We start from the raw sequence: 16,664 nt of genomic DNA on the forward strand, positions 1-16,664 counted from the left end.
TAAAAAATAATGATGCCTCATTGACCCTAAAAAACATTTTTAAAGCAATTTAAAGGGCACTTCCAGGTTTTCTATCCAGATATCCGAATTTGCCTGGATATCCCGGATAGAGGGGTCGAATATCCAATCCAGGTCGGATACCAAAATGCCCAAATCCGGATATCTGATCTGGATCCGGATATCTGGGTATTTGGATCCGGGTCAATCCGGATTTTGAAAAGGGGTATCCGAGCACCCCTACTTACAAGGCATGGTCCAATTAGCCCCAAAAGGGAAAAAATTCCTTCCCGACTCCAGATGGCAACATCATTGGGCATTCCTAGTAATTGTAGCCATGGAGGTCTTTCAACGCAAGGAAAGCATCTAAGCCCCCTTTAAATGCAGGTATAGAGTTTGCCATAACGACTTCCTGAGGCAATGCATTCCACATCTTAATCACTCTTACTGTAAAGAACCCTTTCCTAAATAAATGGCGAAAACGTTTTTCCTCCATGTGCAGATCATGTCCTCTAGTCCTTTGAGAAGGCCTACGGACAAAAAGCTTATTTTTTTATTTGCTTCAGTATTACTTTAACTCTGCTTTAAGGTTAACACAAATCACAAAGTCTTCTTTTGTTACATTCTCATGACTGAATTAAAAATGAAAAAAAACAACATAAAACCTAAAATTCACGTGGTTTTCGTACGTTGATTCTGACTCACAGAGACACGCGATATACGTCTTCTTGCGCATTTTCTGAGGCTAAAATTTCTCACCTTCCTGGGAAGACATATGTTGTGTCCACGAGCAGAAGGGAAAAAAAATACTGAATGGCCTTTTGTGGAATCCCCGCCATTGTGTTTGCTTGTTGTACACCTTGTGAAACGGTCGGTGAAAATGAAAATATCAGCTTCACTGATCTGTAGTACAGGAGATTCTTGTAGGATATATTAAGACATTGATTGTTTATCTGAAGCATAGCTTGCTATCTTTAACTCGGACAAGATGGAACACTTCCTGGGGAGCTGGTTATTTTACCACTGGCATGTGACCAGCTGATAAAATAAACAGGTAGCACACCATTCTAATTGATGGAAATAGAGAGGAAGCTCCTGGGGCGAGACAAGGGAATGGCTCTATATTTGGCACAACACATGTGAGCCGCCTGTGCAAACAAGGTCTAAGAAAAAGCAAAGGATTATGGGTTCATTTTTTGTTCATATCAGGCAGAAAGCTTGGCGTGAGGGGAATATGGAGGTACGTGATGGTTAGGTGCTGATGGATTTAGCATGGCACAGAGTATTTCTATTACTAAGAATACAGTTGTGTGTCACCATCTTTGCTAGTGTTGGGTTTTGGACTCCAAAACTCCCCCAACATAATTCTCTTCCTAATACCAAACCCCAGCCTCCCCCAACATAATCTTCCTCTTCACACCAAACCTCAACCTCCCCCAAAAATATATTAGCGATAAAGTATAGTTTTGCGATTTCCCAAATGCAATGGCAGCACAGGGACACTGATAGGTGCAGGCTGGAAGGAGGAGGCATGGCAGCACAGGGACATTGATAGGTGCACGCTTGAAGTATGGGACATGGCAGCTCAGGGACACTGATAGGTGCAAGCTGGAAGGAGGAGGCATGGCAGCTTAGGGACACTGATAGGAGAAGACTGAAAGAAGGAGGTGTGGCTGCACAGGGACACTGATAGGTTCAAGCTAGAAGGAGGAGGTATGGCAGCACAGGGACACTGATAGGTGCAAGCTGGAAGGAGGAGGCATGGCAGCTTAGGGACACTGATAGGAGAAGACTGAAAGAAGGAGGTGTGGCTGCACAGGGACACTGATAGGTTCAAGCTAGAAGGAGGAGGTATGGCAGCACAGGGACACTGATAGGTGCAGTCTGAAAAGAGAAGGTATGGCAGCACAGGAAAATGATAGGTGCAGACTGGAAGTAGGAGGCATGGCAGCACAGGACACTGATAGGAGAAGACTGAATGAAGGAGGCGTGGCCGCACAGGGACACTGATAGGTGCAGGTTGGAAGGAGGAGACATGTCAGCAGAGGACACTGATAGGTGCCAGCTGAAAGGAGGAGGCGTGGCAGCACAGGGACACTGATAAGTACAGGATGGAAGGAGGAGGCGTGGCAGCACAGGGACACTGATAGGTGCAGGCTGGAAGGAGGAGGCGTGGCAGCACAGTATATGGATAGGTGCAAGCTGGAAGGAGGAGGCATGGCAGCACAGGATACTGATAGCTGCAGGCTAGAAGGAAAAGGCAGGGGCACTGATAGGTGAAGGTTGCAAGGATGAGGCAGGGCAGCACAGGGACACTGATTGGTGACGGTTTCAAGGAGGAGGCATGGCAGCACAGGGACACTGTTAGGTGCAGGCTGGGTGGAGGAGGCATGGCAGCACAGGGACACTGTTAGGTGCAGGCTGGAAGGAGGAGGCGTGGCAGCACAGGGACACTGATAGGTGCAGGCTGGGAGGAGGAGGCATGGCAGCACAGGGACACTGATAGGTGCAGGCTGGGAGGAGCAGGCATGGCAGCACAGGGACACTGATAGGTGCAGGCTGGGAGGAGGAGGCATGGCAGCACAGGAACACTGATAGGTTCAGGCTGGAAGGAGGAGACATGGCAGCACAGGGACACTGATAGGTGCAGGTTGGAAGGAGGAGACATGTCAGCAGAGGACACTGATAGGTGCAGGCTGGAAGGAGGAGGCGTGGCAGTACAGGGGCACTGATAGGTGCAGGCTGGATGGAGGAGGCATGACAGCAAAGGGACACTTATGGTTCAGGCTGGAGGGAGGAGGCATGGCAGCACAGGGACACTGATAGGTGCAGGCTGGAGCGAGGAGGCATGGCAGCAAAGGGACACTGATAGGTGCAGGCTGGAGGGAGGAGGCATGGCAGCACAGGGACACTGATAGGTGCAGGCAGGAGGGAGGAGGCATGGCAGCACAGGACACTGATAGAAGACTGAAAGAAGGAGGCGTGGCCGCACAGGGACACTGATAGGTGCAGGTTGGAAGGAGGAGACATGTCAGCAGAGGACACTGATAGGTGCCAGCTGAAAGGAGGAGGCGTGGCAGCACAGGGACACTGATAGGTACAGGATGGAAGGAGGAGGCGTGGCAGCACAGGGACACTGATAGGTGCAGGCTGGAAGGAGGAGGCGTGGCACAACAGGGACACTGATAGGTGCAGGCTGGAAGGAGGAGTCATGGCAGCACAGTATATGGATAGGTGCAAGCTGGAAGGAGGAGGCATGGCAGCACAGGATACTGATAGCTGCAGGCTAGAAGGAAAAGGCAGGGACACTGTTAGGTGAAGGTTGCAAGGATGATGCAGGGCAGCGCAGGGACACTGATTGGTGACGGTTTCAAAGAGGAGGCATGGCAGCACAGGGACACTGTTAGGTGCAGGCTGGGTGGAGGAGGCATGGCAGCACAGGGACACTTAGGTGCAGGCTGGAAGGAGGAGGCGTGGAAGCACAGGGACACTGATAGGTGCAGGCTGGAGAGAAGTGACATGGCAGCACAGGGACACTGATAGGTGCAGGCTGGGAGGAGGAGGCATGGCAGCACAGGACACTGATAGGTGCAGGCTGGAAGGAGGAGTCATGGCAGCACAGGGACACTGATAGGTGCAAGCTGGAAGGAGGAGGCATGGCAGCATAGGGACACTGATAGGAGAAGACTGAAAGAAGAAGGCGTGGCCGAACAGGGACACTGATAGGTTCAAGCTAGAAGGAGGAGGCATGGCAGCACAGGACACTGATAGGTGCAAGCTGGAAGGAGGAGGCATGGCAGCTCAGGGACACAGATAGGTGCAGGCTGGAAGGAGGAGGCATGGCAGCACAGGACACTGATAGGTGCAAGCTGGAAGGAGAAGGCATGGCAGCTCAGGGACACTGATAGGTGCAGGCTGGAAGGAGGAGGCATGGCAGCTCAGGGACACAGATAGGTGCAGGCTGGAAGGAGGAGACATGGCAGCACAGGGACACTATTAGGTGCAGGCTGGAAGGAGGAGGCATGGCAGCTCAGGGACACAGATAGGTGCAGGCTGGAAGGAGGAGGCATGGCAGCACAGGGACACTATTAGGTGCAGGCTGGAAGGAGGAGGCATGGCAGAACAGGGACACAGATAGGTGCAGGCTGGGTGGAGGAGGCATGGCAGCACAGGGACACTGATTGGTACAGGTTGGAAGGAAGAGGCATGGCAGCACAGGGACACTGATAGGTGAAGATTGCAACGATGAGGCATGGCAGCACAGGGACACTGATAGGTGCAGGCAGGAGGGAGGAGGCATGGCAGCACAGGGACACTGATAGGTGCAGGCTGGAAGGAGGAGGCATGGCAGCACAGAGACACTGATTGGTGCAGGCTGGAAGGAGTAATCATGGCAACACAAAGACACTGATAGGTGGAGGTTGCAAGGATGAGGCATGGCAGCACATGGACACTGATAGGTGCAGGCTGGAGGGAGGAGGCATGGCAGCACATGGACACTGATAGGTGCAGGCTGCAGGTATGAAGCATGGCAGCACAGGGACACTGATAGGTTCAGGCTGGAGGGAGGAGCCACACCAGCACAGGGACACTGATAGGTGCAGGATGGAGAGAGGAAGCATGGCAGCACAGGGACACTGACAGGTGAAGGTTTCAAGGATGATGATTTTTTTTTTACGCCAGCATCTTCTGAGTTTCACATCTGGAACAAGCACGCAGCCAGTGGAATCATCACACCTGATCTGACCTTCTGGGTTTATGATAAAGAAAGTACTGGTGGCAGAGGAGCAGAACAACAGCCAGGCTTTTAAAATAGACAACACTAAAGAGATTCAGGGATAGTTCCCTCCACACTCCTCTTTTTTTCAGATGTCCCTTAAAATTTCCATGTGTACGGAGCGTACTCTTACCTTGCCTCTTGACTATTTCTTCTCATCACGTCTACTGCTTGTTTATTTTCCTCTGACTAAATTCCTCACTTGTCTCCAGCTAATTCCTGGCCCGGATTCAGGTTTCGATTTTTAGACCAAAGACAGGAAACACAGTCTGCAAGCTTTAGTCATAGCCCCTTCTTTTGACCGCTGCGTCTGAACATCTTAATGGGCCCAGGAGCAGGCTGCTGGTGTGAGGACACGTGCCCCCACCGCTGGAGCCGCCGGCCAGGAATAACACACGTTGTAGGCCTCCTCGGGGAGGGAGACTGTACAGGACATCGCACGAGGACCAGCCACTGCACCTGGCAAGGACTATTTTTAACCTTGTATTTATGAATCAAGCTTAGGAAGCCAGATGCAGGCAAATATTTTTATTTCCTGCCCATTTCTCAGGTACGTGGACCCTGGTCTGACCTGTGTGCTAAATGATGCCTAACAATTCCATTTCCCTGCAGAGCACGAGTTCCTGGCAGTGGCTATGAATAGAACGTAAATCGGCTCCACATCGAGGTGATATTGAGGTTGATTTACTAAACTTAATGCACTAATTTAAAACAAAGACAATCAAGAGCCCTTGATAGTGTAGTATCTTAGGTACAATGAAGATTTAATGAGTAAAGATGAGTACTCACAAAAGCAGGTTACCACTAAGGCAACTACTGTAATGGCAGGTGGGGGGATTGACCCAACCCCACTCAGGATAAAAGTCGCTCTATGTAGACAGGAAAAGGGGGTGGGAGTAACACCCCTCCACCAAGGATGGACTAGACCATGTGATAAAACAATGAACAGAGGCACCAGAAGCAGAGTAAAATGCCTAAAATTCATTTAAAAAGGAAGATAGTGGAGGACTTAACTCCCTAAGTAGACTCGATTATCAGAAAATACTCTTATTTGTAACGCTTTGCAATCTTTGCAAAGCGTTTCGTGGATTAAAAGCCCGCTTCCTCAGGCTATAACAGGAGTAACTGTTCTGTGTTGTAAGCCAGCAAAGGCGCCTCCGGAGGACCTGCGGTACATGATTAACATGAGCATTACTACAGTGTGTTACTGTGTGTTCACTGCTGGCGGTAATAACAACAATATCGCCATGTACTGTCTGCGCAATAAACCCCCTGGAGAGATACATCATGAGTTAAAAAGTAAAGTGAGATAATCAGTGCAATACGTTTTGTGAATCAACCCCAATGTCACCCTGATGTGGAGCCGATTTACAGTCTATTCATATTCATTGCCAGGAACTCCTGCACTGCAGGGGAATAGAATTGTGAGGCTTCATTTAGCCCAGGAAATAACATAATTTGGGCATGCTCCCCCCACTAACAATATTAGACAGCTTGTCCTTGAAATAATATAATTAGGCAGCATGTCTCTCAAATATCGAAATTAAACAGCAAGTTCCCTAATATTGAAATAAGGCAGCTTCTTCCCAACAACAATTACGCAGCTATGCCTTCAAATAACATACGATAATTAGGCAACCTTGTTCCTGAATACGATTAGTACTACATTCCATATCATTTAATTAGGAAGCATTATGCCCTAACATTCAGCAGCCATGTTTCCAAATAACATAATTGGGCACCCCCACCCCTGTAACAGTCCAAACCCTGACCCCTCTCCTTACCTTGCCCTGGCTTGTTGGAGTGGCCTTAATGATATGTTCTATTGCAGTGTTTCTCAACATTTTATTGGTATGTACCCCTTTTAAACCCCTGTACTTACCAAGTACCCCCCAGCATAGTAAACATTATCACAAGTACCCCTTGACAAACATATATTTAATTGTAGTACATAATAATTGGTTCTAAACCATTTCCAAGCATTTACTATTGCTTTTAATTAGCTAAAACACTAATTTGATGTTGTTTAAATAAGATTTATCATTTTCTAAAACTCTACATTTGTTATTCTTGGTTAAGTATATCAAGCCCGAGTACCCCCTGGAACCATCAGAAATACCCCCTGGGGTACGCGTACCACACGTTGAGAACCTAGGTTCTATTGCACCAACCACAGCACCGCTCACTCAGCCTACAATAACTGTCTTTTCTGCCACATAGCATCTCCTGGACTTCTCCTCACCCACTGTCCAATCAGAGACAACAAGGACAGATAAGCATAGACCAGGATAGTGTATGTGCGTGCGTGCGTGTGTGTGACAATGCCCCAGGCGTGGCCACCCTATCCCTATGTCCCAGGCGTGGCCAACCTATCTCAATGTCCCAGGCGTGGCCACCCTATCGCTATGTCCCTGGCGTGGCCACTCACAATTAAAGTTCTCCTCAGCCATAGAGACAATGGGGTGTAGAAAGGTAAGCAGAACACAGGGCTCAAAGCTGGGGGGTGTTGTGCTGGAGCCTCTCTTACCCCTCATCTGGTACCTTATGGTTGCCCTGGCTACTGGCTATGTAGCTTGATGCTGCCATTGTCTAGGAATATTGTAGAGGAGTAAGGGGTCCAGGGCATAATTATATCTCAAGGGCTCCCCTGCACAATTTTTAGGGGGCCCCTACCTACGTTCATAACCTCTCTGTGTTCAGTGGAGAGAAGGAGCCCAGATGTCTCCCTTCTCCACCAGGACCCCCCTCCCCTGGCTGTATGCATTCAGACCCACAGATCAGTGTGGCAGCAGTGATGGCCGGGGTTCCTCCCTTCAACCGTCAGATCTCTCCGGTGCTCCCTCTACAGCCACTAGGTGCCCTCTGGTATCTGCAGAAAACTGAGTTTGAGAGGAAGCCCAAGGCCATTGGAAACCTAGTGGCTTCAGCAGGAACACTGGAGAGAGCCGATGGTGGAAGAGATAAGTCTTGGCCATCACTGTCACTGCACTGATGTTTGAGTCTGAAAGGCAGATCCAGTGGAGGATTGCCTTGGAGGAAGAGGAAGAATTCCAGGCCCCTCCTCCCTGCCTCCCTGTGGTCATGAAGACTGCTGTCCTTACGTCACTACTCAGGCCAATAGACTGACCTTCGCTCCGGGCATTTAGATACAGTGAGATTCGAAAGTTTGGGCAACCTTGTTAATCATCATTATTTTCCTGTATAAATCGTTGGTTGTTACGATAAAAAATGTCAGTTAAATATATAATATAGGAGACACATACAGTGATATTTGAGAAGTGAAATGAAGTTTATTGGTTTTACAGAAAGTGCGCAATAATTGTTCAAATAAAATTAGGCAGGTGCATAAATTTGGGCACTGGTGTCATTTTATTAATTCCAAACCTTTAGAACTAATTATTGGAACTCAAATTGCTTGGTAAGCTCAGTGACCCCTGATCTACATACACAGGTGAATCCAATAATGAGTATTTAAGGGTTCAATTGTAAGTTTCCATCCTCTTTTAATTTTCTCTGAAGAGTAGCAACGTGGGGGTCTCAAAACAATTCTCAAATGACCTGAAGACAAAGATTGTTTACCATCATGGTTTAGGGGAAGGATACAGAAAGCTGTCTCAGAGATTTCAGCTGTCTGTTTCCACAATTAGGAACATATTGAGGGAATGGAAGACTACATGTTAAGTTAAAGTTAAGGCTTGAAGTGGCAGACCAATAAAAATCTCAGATAAACAGAAGTGACAAATTGTCAGAATAGTCAGAGTCAACCCACAGACCAGCACCAAAGACCTACAACATCATCTTGCTGCAGATGGAGTCACTGTGCATCCTGCATCGTTCAACCATTCGGTGCACTTCACACAAGGAGATGCTGTATGCAATAGTGATGCAGAGGAAGCCTTTTCTCCACCCACAGCACAAACAGAGTCGCTTGAGGTATGCTAAAGCACATTTGGACAAGCCAGCTTAATTTTGGAATAAGGTGCTGTGGAGTAAAATTTAGTTATTTGGGGATAACAATGGGTGTTATGCATGGAGGAAAAAGAACACAGCATTCCATGAAAAACACCTGCTACCTACAGTAAAATATGGTGGTGGTCCCATCAGTGCAGGGCCAGGGAATCTTGTAAAAGTTGAAGGATGCATGGATTCCACTGAGTATTATCAGATTCTGGAGAGCAATATCCAGGAAGCAGTGACAAAGCTTAAGCTGCGCCGAGGCTGGATCTTTCAACAAGACAACGACCCTTAGCACTGCTCAAAATCCACTAAGGCATTCATGCAGAGGAACAAGTACAGCGTTCTGTAATGGCCATCTCAGTCCCCAGACCTGAATATAATATAAAATCTGTGGTGTGAGTTAAAGAGAGCTGTCCATGCTCGGAAGCCATCAAACCTGAATGAACTTAGTTCATTCAGGTTTGATGGCTTCCGAGCATGGACAGCTCTCTTAGATATGTTTTGTAAAGAGGACTGATCCAAAATACCTTCAACCAGAATCCAGACTCTCATTGGAACCTACAGGAAGAGTTTAGAGGCTGTAATTTCTGCAAAAGGAGGATTTACTAAATATTGATTTCATTTCTTTTTTTGTGGTGCCCAAATTTGTGCACCTGCCTAATTTTGTTGAAACAATTATTGCACACTTTCTGTAAATCCAATAAACTTCATTTAACTTCTCAAATACCACTGTGTGTGTCTCCTATATCAGGGCTTTTCAACCTTTTCACGGATTGTACCACTTTTATCACATGGCATTTTTAATGTACCACCAGTGACTCCACAAAACCGGCAAAAAATGGGTGTGGTCATGACAGGCTGTGGGAGGAGCCAACTGTCAAGGATCGACTACAATTAGGCGTAAAGAACACATAAAACAACAACAACCAACCATAAAATAAGCTACCACTTGTATCACATAGCAATTTTTAGCAGATAGTGATGCGCTGCATGGTTAGATGAGTCAGGTTTTTGCTGCCTCATGTTACAGAAGGGATCTAAATGACTGCAAAACCCTGACCCAGGGGGGCAGCATGCTGCCTGTATCAGGGTGCTGGGTGCTAACTGGGTCAGGCTGCAGGGCACTGGGTAGTTCAAGGTGCTGGCTGAGTCAGGGTACAGGAAGCTGTGTGGGTCAGGGTGAAGGTGGCTGGCTAGGTCAGAGTAATGGCTGAGTTAGGTTGCAGGGAGCTGGCTGTGTCAGGGTGCAGAGTGTTGGCTGTGTCAGGGTGTAGGTTGCTGGCTGGGTCAGGGTGCAGGTTGCTGGCTTGGTCGGGGTGCAGGTTGCTGGCTTGGTCGGGGTGCAGCTTGCTGGCTGGGTCAGGGTGCTGGCTGGGTCAGGGTGAAGGCTGCTGGCTGGATCGGGGTGCAAGTTGCTTGCTGGGTCAGGGTGTAGGTTGCTGGTTTGGTCAGGGTGTAGGTTGCTGGCTGGGTCAGGGTGCAGGTTGCTGGCTTGGTCGGGGTGCAGGTTGCTGGCTTGGTCAGGGTGCAGGTTGCTGGCTTGGTCAGGGTGCAGGTTGCTGGCTTGGTCAGGGTGCAGGTTGCTGGCTGGGTCAGGGTGCTGGCTGGGTCAGGGTGAAGGTTGCTGACTGGGTCAGGGTGCAGGTTGCTGGCTTGGTCGGGGTGCAGGTTGTTGGCTTGGTCGGGGTGCAGGTTGCTGGTTTGGTCAGGGTGCAGGTTGCTGGCTGGGTCAGGGTGCAGGTTGCTGGCTGGTTCAGGGTGCAGGTTGCTGGCTGGGTCAGCATGCAGGTTGCTGGCTGGGTCGGGGTGCAAGTTGCTTGCTGGGTCAGGGTGCAGGTTGCTGGCTTGGTCGGGGTGCAGGTTGCTGGCTTGGTCGGGGTGCAGGTTGCTGGCTTGGTCAGGGTGCAGGTTGCTGGCTGGGTCAGGGTGCAGGTTGCTGGCTTGGTCAGGGTGTAGGTTGCTGGCTGGGTCAGGGTGCAGGTTGCTGGCTTGGTCAGGGTGCAGGTTGCTGGCTTGGTCAGGGTGCGGGTTGCTGGCTTGGTCGGGGTGAAGGTTGCTGGCTTGGTCAGGGTGCAGGTTGCTGGCTTGGTCAGGGTGCAGGTTGCTGGCTGGGTCAGGGTGCAGGTTGCTGGCTTGGTCGGTATGCAGGTTGCTGACTGGGTCGGGGTGCAAGTTGCTTGCTGGGTCAGGGTATAGGTTGCTGGTTGGGTCAGGGTGCAGGTTGCTGGCTTGGTCGGGCTGCAGGTTGCTGGCTGGTGCAGGTTGCTGGCTGGGTCAGGGTGCTGGCTGGGTCAGGGTGCTGGCTGGGTCAGGGTGAAGGTTGCTTGCTGGGTCAGGGTATAGGTTGCTGGCTTGGTCGGGGTGCAGGTTGTTGGCTTGGTCGGGGTGCAGGTTGCTGGCTTGGTCGGGGTGCAGGTTGCTGGCTTGGTCGGGCTGCAGGTTGCTGGCTGGGTCAGGGTGCAGGTTGCTGGCTGGGTCAGGGTGCTGGCTGGGTCAGGGTGAAGGTTGCTGACTGGGTCAGGGTGCAGGTTGCTGGCTTGGTCGGGGTGCAGGTTGTTGGCTTGGTCGGGGTGCAGGTTGCTGGTTTGGTCAGGGTGCAGGTTGCTGGCTGGGTCAGGGTGCAGGTTGCTGGCTGGTTCAGGGTGCAGGTTGCTGGCTGGTTCAGGGTGCAGGTTGCTGGCTGGGTCAGGGTGCAGGTTGCTGGCTGGGTCGGGGTGCAAGTTGCTTGCTGGGTCAGGGTGCAGGTTGCTGACTGGGTCAGGGTGCAGGTTGCTGGCTTGGTCGGGGTGCAGGTTGCTGGCTTGGTCGGGGTGCAGGTTGCTGGCTTGGTCGGGGTGCAGGTTGCTGGCTTGGTCAGGGTGCAGGTTTCTGGCTTGGTCAGGGTGCAGGTTGCTGGCTGGGTCAGGGTGCAGGTTGCTGGCTGGGTCAGGGTGCAGGTTGCTGGCTTGGTCGGGGTGCAGGTTGCTGGCTTGGTCGGGGTGCAGGTTGCTGGCTTGGTCAGGGTGCAGGTTGCTGGCTGGGTCAGGGTGCAGGTTCCTGGCTTGGTTGGGGTGCAGGTTGCTGGCTTGGTCGGGGTGCAGGTTGCTGGCTTGGTCAGGGTGCTGGCTGGGTCAGGGTGCAGGTTGCTGGCTTGGTCGGGGTGCAGGTTGCTGGCTTGGTCAGGGTGCAGGTTGCTGGCTTGGTCGGGGTGCAGGTTGCTGGCTTGGTCGGGGTGCAGGTTGCTGGCTTGGTCGGGGTGCAGGTTGCTGGCTTGGTCGGGGTGCAGGTTGCTGGCTTGGTCAGGGTGCTGGCTGGGTCAGGGTGCAGGTTGCTGGCTTGGTCGGGGTGCAGGTTGCTGGCTTGGTCGGGGTGCAGGTTGCTGGCTTGGTCGGGGTGCAGGTTGCTGGCTTGGTCGGGGTGCAGGTTGCTGGCTTGGTCAGGGTGCTGGCTGGGTCAGGGTGCAGGTTGCTGGCTTGGTCGGGGTGCAGGTTGCTGACTTGGTCAGGGTGCAGGTTGCTTGCTTGGTCAGGGTGCAGGTTGCTGACTTGGTCAGGGTGCAGGTTGCTGGCTTGGTCGGGGTGCAGGTTGCTGGCTTGGTCGGGGTGCAGGTTGCTGGCTTGGTCGGGGTGCAGGTTGCTGGCTTGGTCGGGGTGCAGGTTGCTGGCTTGGTCGGGGTGCAGGTTGCTGGCTTGGTCGGGGTGCAGGTTGCTGGCTTGGTCGGGGTGCAGGTTGCTGGCTTGGTCAGGGTGCTGGCTGGGTCAGGGTGCAGGTTGCTGGCTTGGTCGGGGTGCAGGTTGCTGGCTTGGTCGGGGTGCAGGTTGCTGGCTTGGTCGGGGTGCAGGTTGCTGGCTTGGTCAGGGTGCTGGCTGGGTCAGGGTGCAGGTTGCTGGCTTGGTCGGGGTGCAGGTTGCTGACTTGGTCAGGGTGCAGGTTGCTTGCTTGGTCAGGGTGCAGGTTGCTGACTTGGTCAGGGTGCAGGTTGCTGGCTTGGTCGGGGTGCAGGTTGCTGGCTTGGTCGGGGTGCAGGTTGCTAGCTTGGTCAGGGTGCTGGCTGGGTCAGGGTGCAGGTTGCTGGCTTGGTCGGGGTGCAGGTTGCTGGCTTGGTCAGGGTGCAGGTTGCTGGCTTGGTCAGGGTGCAGGTTGCTGACTTGGTCAGGGTGCAGGTTGCTGGCTTGGTCGGGGTGCAGGTTGCTGGCTTGGTCAGGGTGCAGGCTACCAGACCTCAGATCAGTGACGCGCCTGGTGTACTACGAATGTGTAAGTGACCAATGACGTCACTTCCGCATTCGTAGTAACCCAGACGCGAGTAGTGTGCGCGCCATCTCCTATGCCGCTGATCTGAAATCCGGTAGTATTGTGGGGAGGAGAGTGGGGCCCAGATAGCGGTGGCAGGGGCAGCCCTGGGAGCCGGAGAGGCAGTGCAGCTGTGCGCGTACCACCTTACAAGTGTTAAAGTACCACCAGCGGTATGCGTACCACCGGTTGAAAAGCCATGTCCTATATGATATATTTAACTGACATTTTGTATCGTAACAACCAACGATTTATACAGGAAAATCATGATGATTAACAAGGTTGCCCAAATTTTTGCATCCCACTGTACAGGTAAAACTCAAAAAATGTGAATATCCTGCAAAAGTTCATTTATTTCAGTAATTCAGCTAATATATGAAATAGACTCTTTACTTGCACATCATGATATTTAATTCCTTTATTTGTTATGATTTTGATGATTATGGCTTACAGCTTATGAGAACCCCAAAATTAGAATCTCAGTCCATCAAATTATTGTGAAAATGTTCAATATTGTAGGCTGAAAGGGCTTGATTCACAAAAGGGTAATAACTGAGTCATCATGCCTAAAAGCTTTGCACGTGCAAACTAGGGTGCAAACTACTTAGCACCCTAGTTTGCACGTGCAAAGATTTTAGGCATGATAACTGAGTTTTTAGGCGTGATAAGTGAGTTATCACACTTTTGTGAATCAAGCCCAAAGTGTCAGACTCTGATCGGCTAATTCACCCAAAACACCTGCAAAGGGTTCCTATTCAGTGGCGTATCTTGGGGGTGCATGCATAGGTCATGCAATGGGCGCCATAGCACCATGGGTGCCATGCCTGCTCCTGTGCTGTGCCCCATGCCTGCCCCTGTGCTGCAAAACCATGTCTGTCCCTGTGCTGAACCGTCCTGTGCTGCTTCCCCAAGCCTGCTCCTATACTGCGACCCATGCATGCCCCTTTGCTGTAACACCATGCCTGTCCCTGTGCTGCATCACCATGCCTGCCCCCATGCCTCTCCCTCACTCAGACCTCAGATCACATTAATTCTGTTATCTGGGGAACACGGCTACTTAATTTATGTATGTAGGGTGTACTTGACTTAGTGTTAAAAAAGAAGACAGAGAGGGAATAAAAAGAGATATTTCTAAAAAAGTAACTTCAGTAATATCCTGGGCCAAAAATCACAGGCAACCATCCATAACACATTTACGCAAGAAAGGATGCTGTTTTAGAGGTGAAGGGGGGGGGGGGAGGGGGGGCGCAATTTCAATGTCTGCCACGGGCTCTATATTATCCAGATACGCCCATGTTCCTAGTTCATATATTAGTTTCACCTTTTACGATATTGTAATCTTTTGAGGTTCACCTGTATATATCAGCGTTTCTGGGTGGGATAGGGGGGGGTGCATCCTCCAAAGTTTGCTTCAGGCAGCAGAAAGTCTATAACCGACCCTGCTGTAAACGGAAGGAGGGCTGCACATGCAAGGGGAGACACAAAAAAGTAGGGGTCCTAAAAGAAAACACTCAAAAACACCTGCAAAAGTGCACAGAAATGTTACATTTTCCTGTGGGTTTTCCGTTTTACAGTGTGAAATGTTCATATGAAGAGGCCAGTTCCTGTTTTTTTTTCCCGTCTTCTTACGTCTCTGGAACGGAGAGTCGAGCGGTTTCCTCTTCCAGACGTGTTCGAATGCCTTTCACTTGTCACCCTGGTGCGACTCCGGTTTCATAGCACTTACTGACCTCGGTGTCATCTCTCTGCAGGTTGTAGAATGTCATTAACATACCTGGGAAGGAGAACAGCACAATATCCTGTCTGATGTGATGGGAGGCAGCCGCTGTCGGCCCGCTCTTGTTAGGGTGGTGCAGACTACGCATTTCCACTTTTCACTGTTGGGCGACATCTCAGGTAGCTGCAAGCAAAGGTCAGGATTGTCTCTGAGAAATGTATACACTGTGATGGTCCTGCAGAGGTCTGAGGATGGCAATGTGTGGATGTACAAGATACAGTATAAGCCTGTTGTCCTGGAGTCTTGTAGATATACAGTATGGTCAGTACCAGCTTTGCGCCCCCTGGTGGACTGTACACAGGCACACACTGGGCTCAATTCACAAAGCGGTGATAACCCAGTTAAAGACTTTAGGCGTGATAACCATTTTTATCATGCCTAAACTCAGTTTAGGCATGATAAGTTTAGGCATGATAAGTTTAGGTGTGATAAGTTTAGGCATGCTAAGTTTAGATAAGTTTATTACGCGCGCAAAGTCCCCCACGCAAAGCAGCGCCATTAAACTCTATGCAAAGTGCACCAGACTTTGCTAGCGCAAAACTTTTGATCAGCTGTGCACTGCGGTGCTAACCCAGTTGGTGCTTAAACTTATCACGCCTAAAAACTTATCACACCTAAACTTATCATGCCTAAACTTATCACACCTAAACTTATCACACCTAAACTTATCACACCTAGGGCCATATGCAATTCACTTTTTCACCTGAGTTTTCTCCAAGGTGATATTTTTAAATTTGTTGATAAAATGCTTTTTAAGCCACCAGAAAGCAAGAAAATACTCAAAATAATTTTGATATCACTTCTTCATTTACATTTCTGTACTTTTTTCATTGAAAAGTGCTGGAACGTTATCTTAAATAGAAGGTGAAAAATTATCTCCTAGGTGAAAACTCAGGTGAAAAAGTGAATTGCATATGGGCCCTAAACTTATCACGCCTAAACTTATCATGCCTAAACTTATCACACCTAAACTTATCACACCTAAACTTATCATGCCTAAACAGAGTTTAGGCATGATAAAGGGCTTTTCACCACGGTGCTAACTGTTAGCACCGCTTTGTGAATCAGGCCCATTGTATGGGTTTGATTCACTAAAACGTGATATCACAGCAGCTATCACGCGATCTGCCGCGTGCGAAGGTTTGCGGGCGTAAAGGGTTACTCCACGTGATAAACGGACGTTTGTGCGCGATCACGTGCGTGTTTCACGCAAACGTTCGTTTATCACGCGGAGTAACTCTTTACGCGTGCAAACCTTCGCAGTGAAAGCAGTTATTACGCTTTAGTGAATCAAGCCGTATGTGTGAGTGCCGCACTGCATATGATTAGAGGACTTTAGAGACCACATTTGTGGGTCAAATGCCATGCCATTAAATACATAATGAGGAACTGTACTGAAAATAACATCATGCTTATTTTTTTTTACAATATTATTGTATAGATAATGTACTCAGTGTTTGCCCATCTTTCCCTGATTTACATTCTGAAATTTGTCACAGGTGGTGATCTGTACGGAATGTTCCTTACTGAGAGTTGTACAGTATGCACAGAGGGAGATACTGCTTGCTTGGCAGTTGGAAAAAGCTGTTATTTCACACAATGCAACAAGGTTCCCAGACAGGAAACTGTCAGGGCCGTGGTCATGACATCACACTGTGGGAGGGGTTTCACTGCAATATCAGCCATACAAGCTAAGGTAAAGGTAAAGATTTCCTGTGGGAAAGGGGGTATCAGCTACCGATTGGGATGAAGTTCAATCCTGAGTTAAAGTTCCTCGTTAGGTTTGTGACAAATGTGAAATATTAATTCTGCACATGATTTCAGATAAATGTTTACGCTATATAAATAATATTAATAAAACACTTTATATTGTACCAATTTGTC

The 16,664-nt window shown here is 49.8% G+C and overlaps 2 protein-coding genes across 5 annotated transcripts in view; one reads left to right on the top strand and one right to left on the bottom strand.

Annotated features, from left to right (window-relative positions):
* The window catches only part of COL14A1 (collagen type XIV alpha 1 chain), a 430,812-nt gene that overhangs the window by 62,333 nt on the left and 351,815 nt on the right, over window positions 1–16,664 (top strand). The gene's annotated exons all lie outside the window — the stretch shown is intronic.
* LOC137519453 (proteoglycan 4-like) lies at window positions 10,091–14,769 on the bottom strand. Its single transcript, XM_068238408.1, has 5 exons — window positions 14,734–14,769; window positions 12,626–12,957; window positions 12,023–12,463; window positions 11,080–11,836; window positions 10,091–10,996 (listed from the first exon to the last, which is right to left on the bottom strand). Exons 1-5 carry the CDS (start codon window positions 14,767–14,769, stop codon window positions 10,091–10,093), a joined length of 2,472 nt encoding a protein of 823 aa, XP_068094509.1.

The sequence above is a fragment of the Hyperolius riggenbachi genome, chromosome 5, assembly GCF_040937935.1.
Source record: "Hyperolius riggenbachi isolate aHypRig1 chromosome 5, aHypRig1.pri, whole genome shotgun sequence".
Classification (NCBI taxonomy): domain Eukaryota; kingdom Metazoa; phylum Chordata; class Amphibia; order Anura; family Hyperoliidae; genus Hyperolius; species Hyperolius riggenbachi.

What these genes read in the sequence shown, in the direction of transcription:
- LOC137519453 (XM_068238408.1), bottom strand. Translation starts at nt 14,769, where the DNA reads ATGACATTCTACAACCTGCAGAGAGATGACACCGAG. An exon ending in GCAACCTGCACCCTGACCAA is followed by an intron (nt 12,464 to 12,625) that starts GTCAGCAACCTG and finishes ACCCTGACCCAG; the next exon opens with CCAGCACCCTGACCAAGCCA. An exon ending in GCAACCTGCACCCTGACCCA is followed by an intron (nt 11,837 to 12,022) that starts GCCAGCACCCTG and finishes ACCCTGACCCAG; the next exon opens with CCAGCACCCTGACCAAGCCA.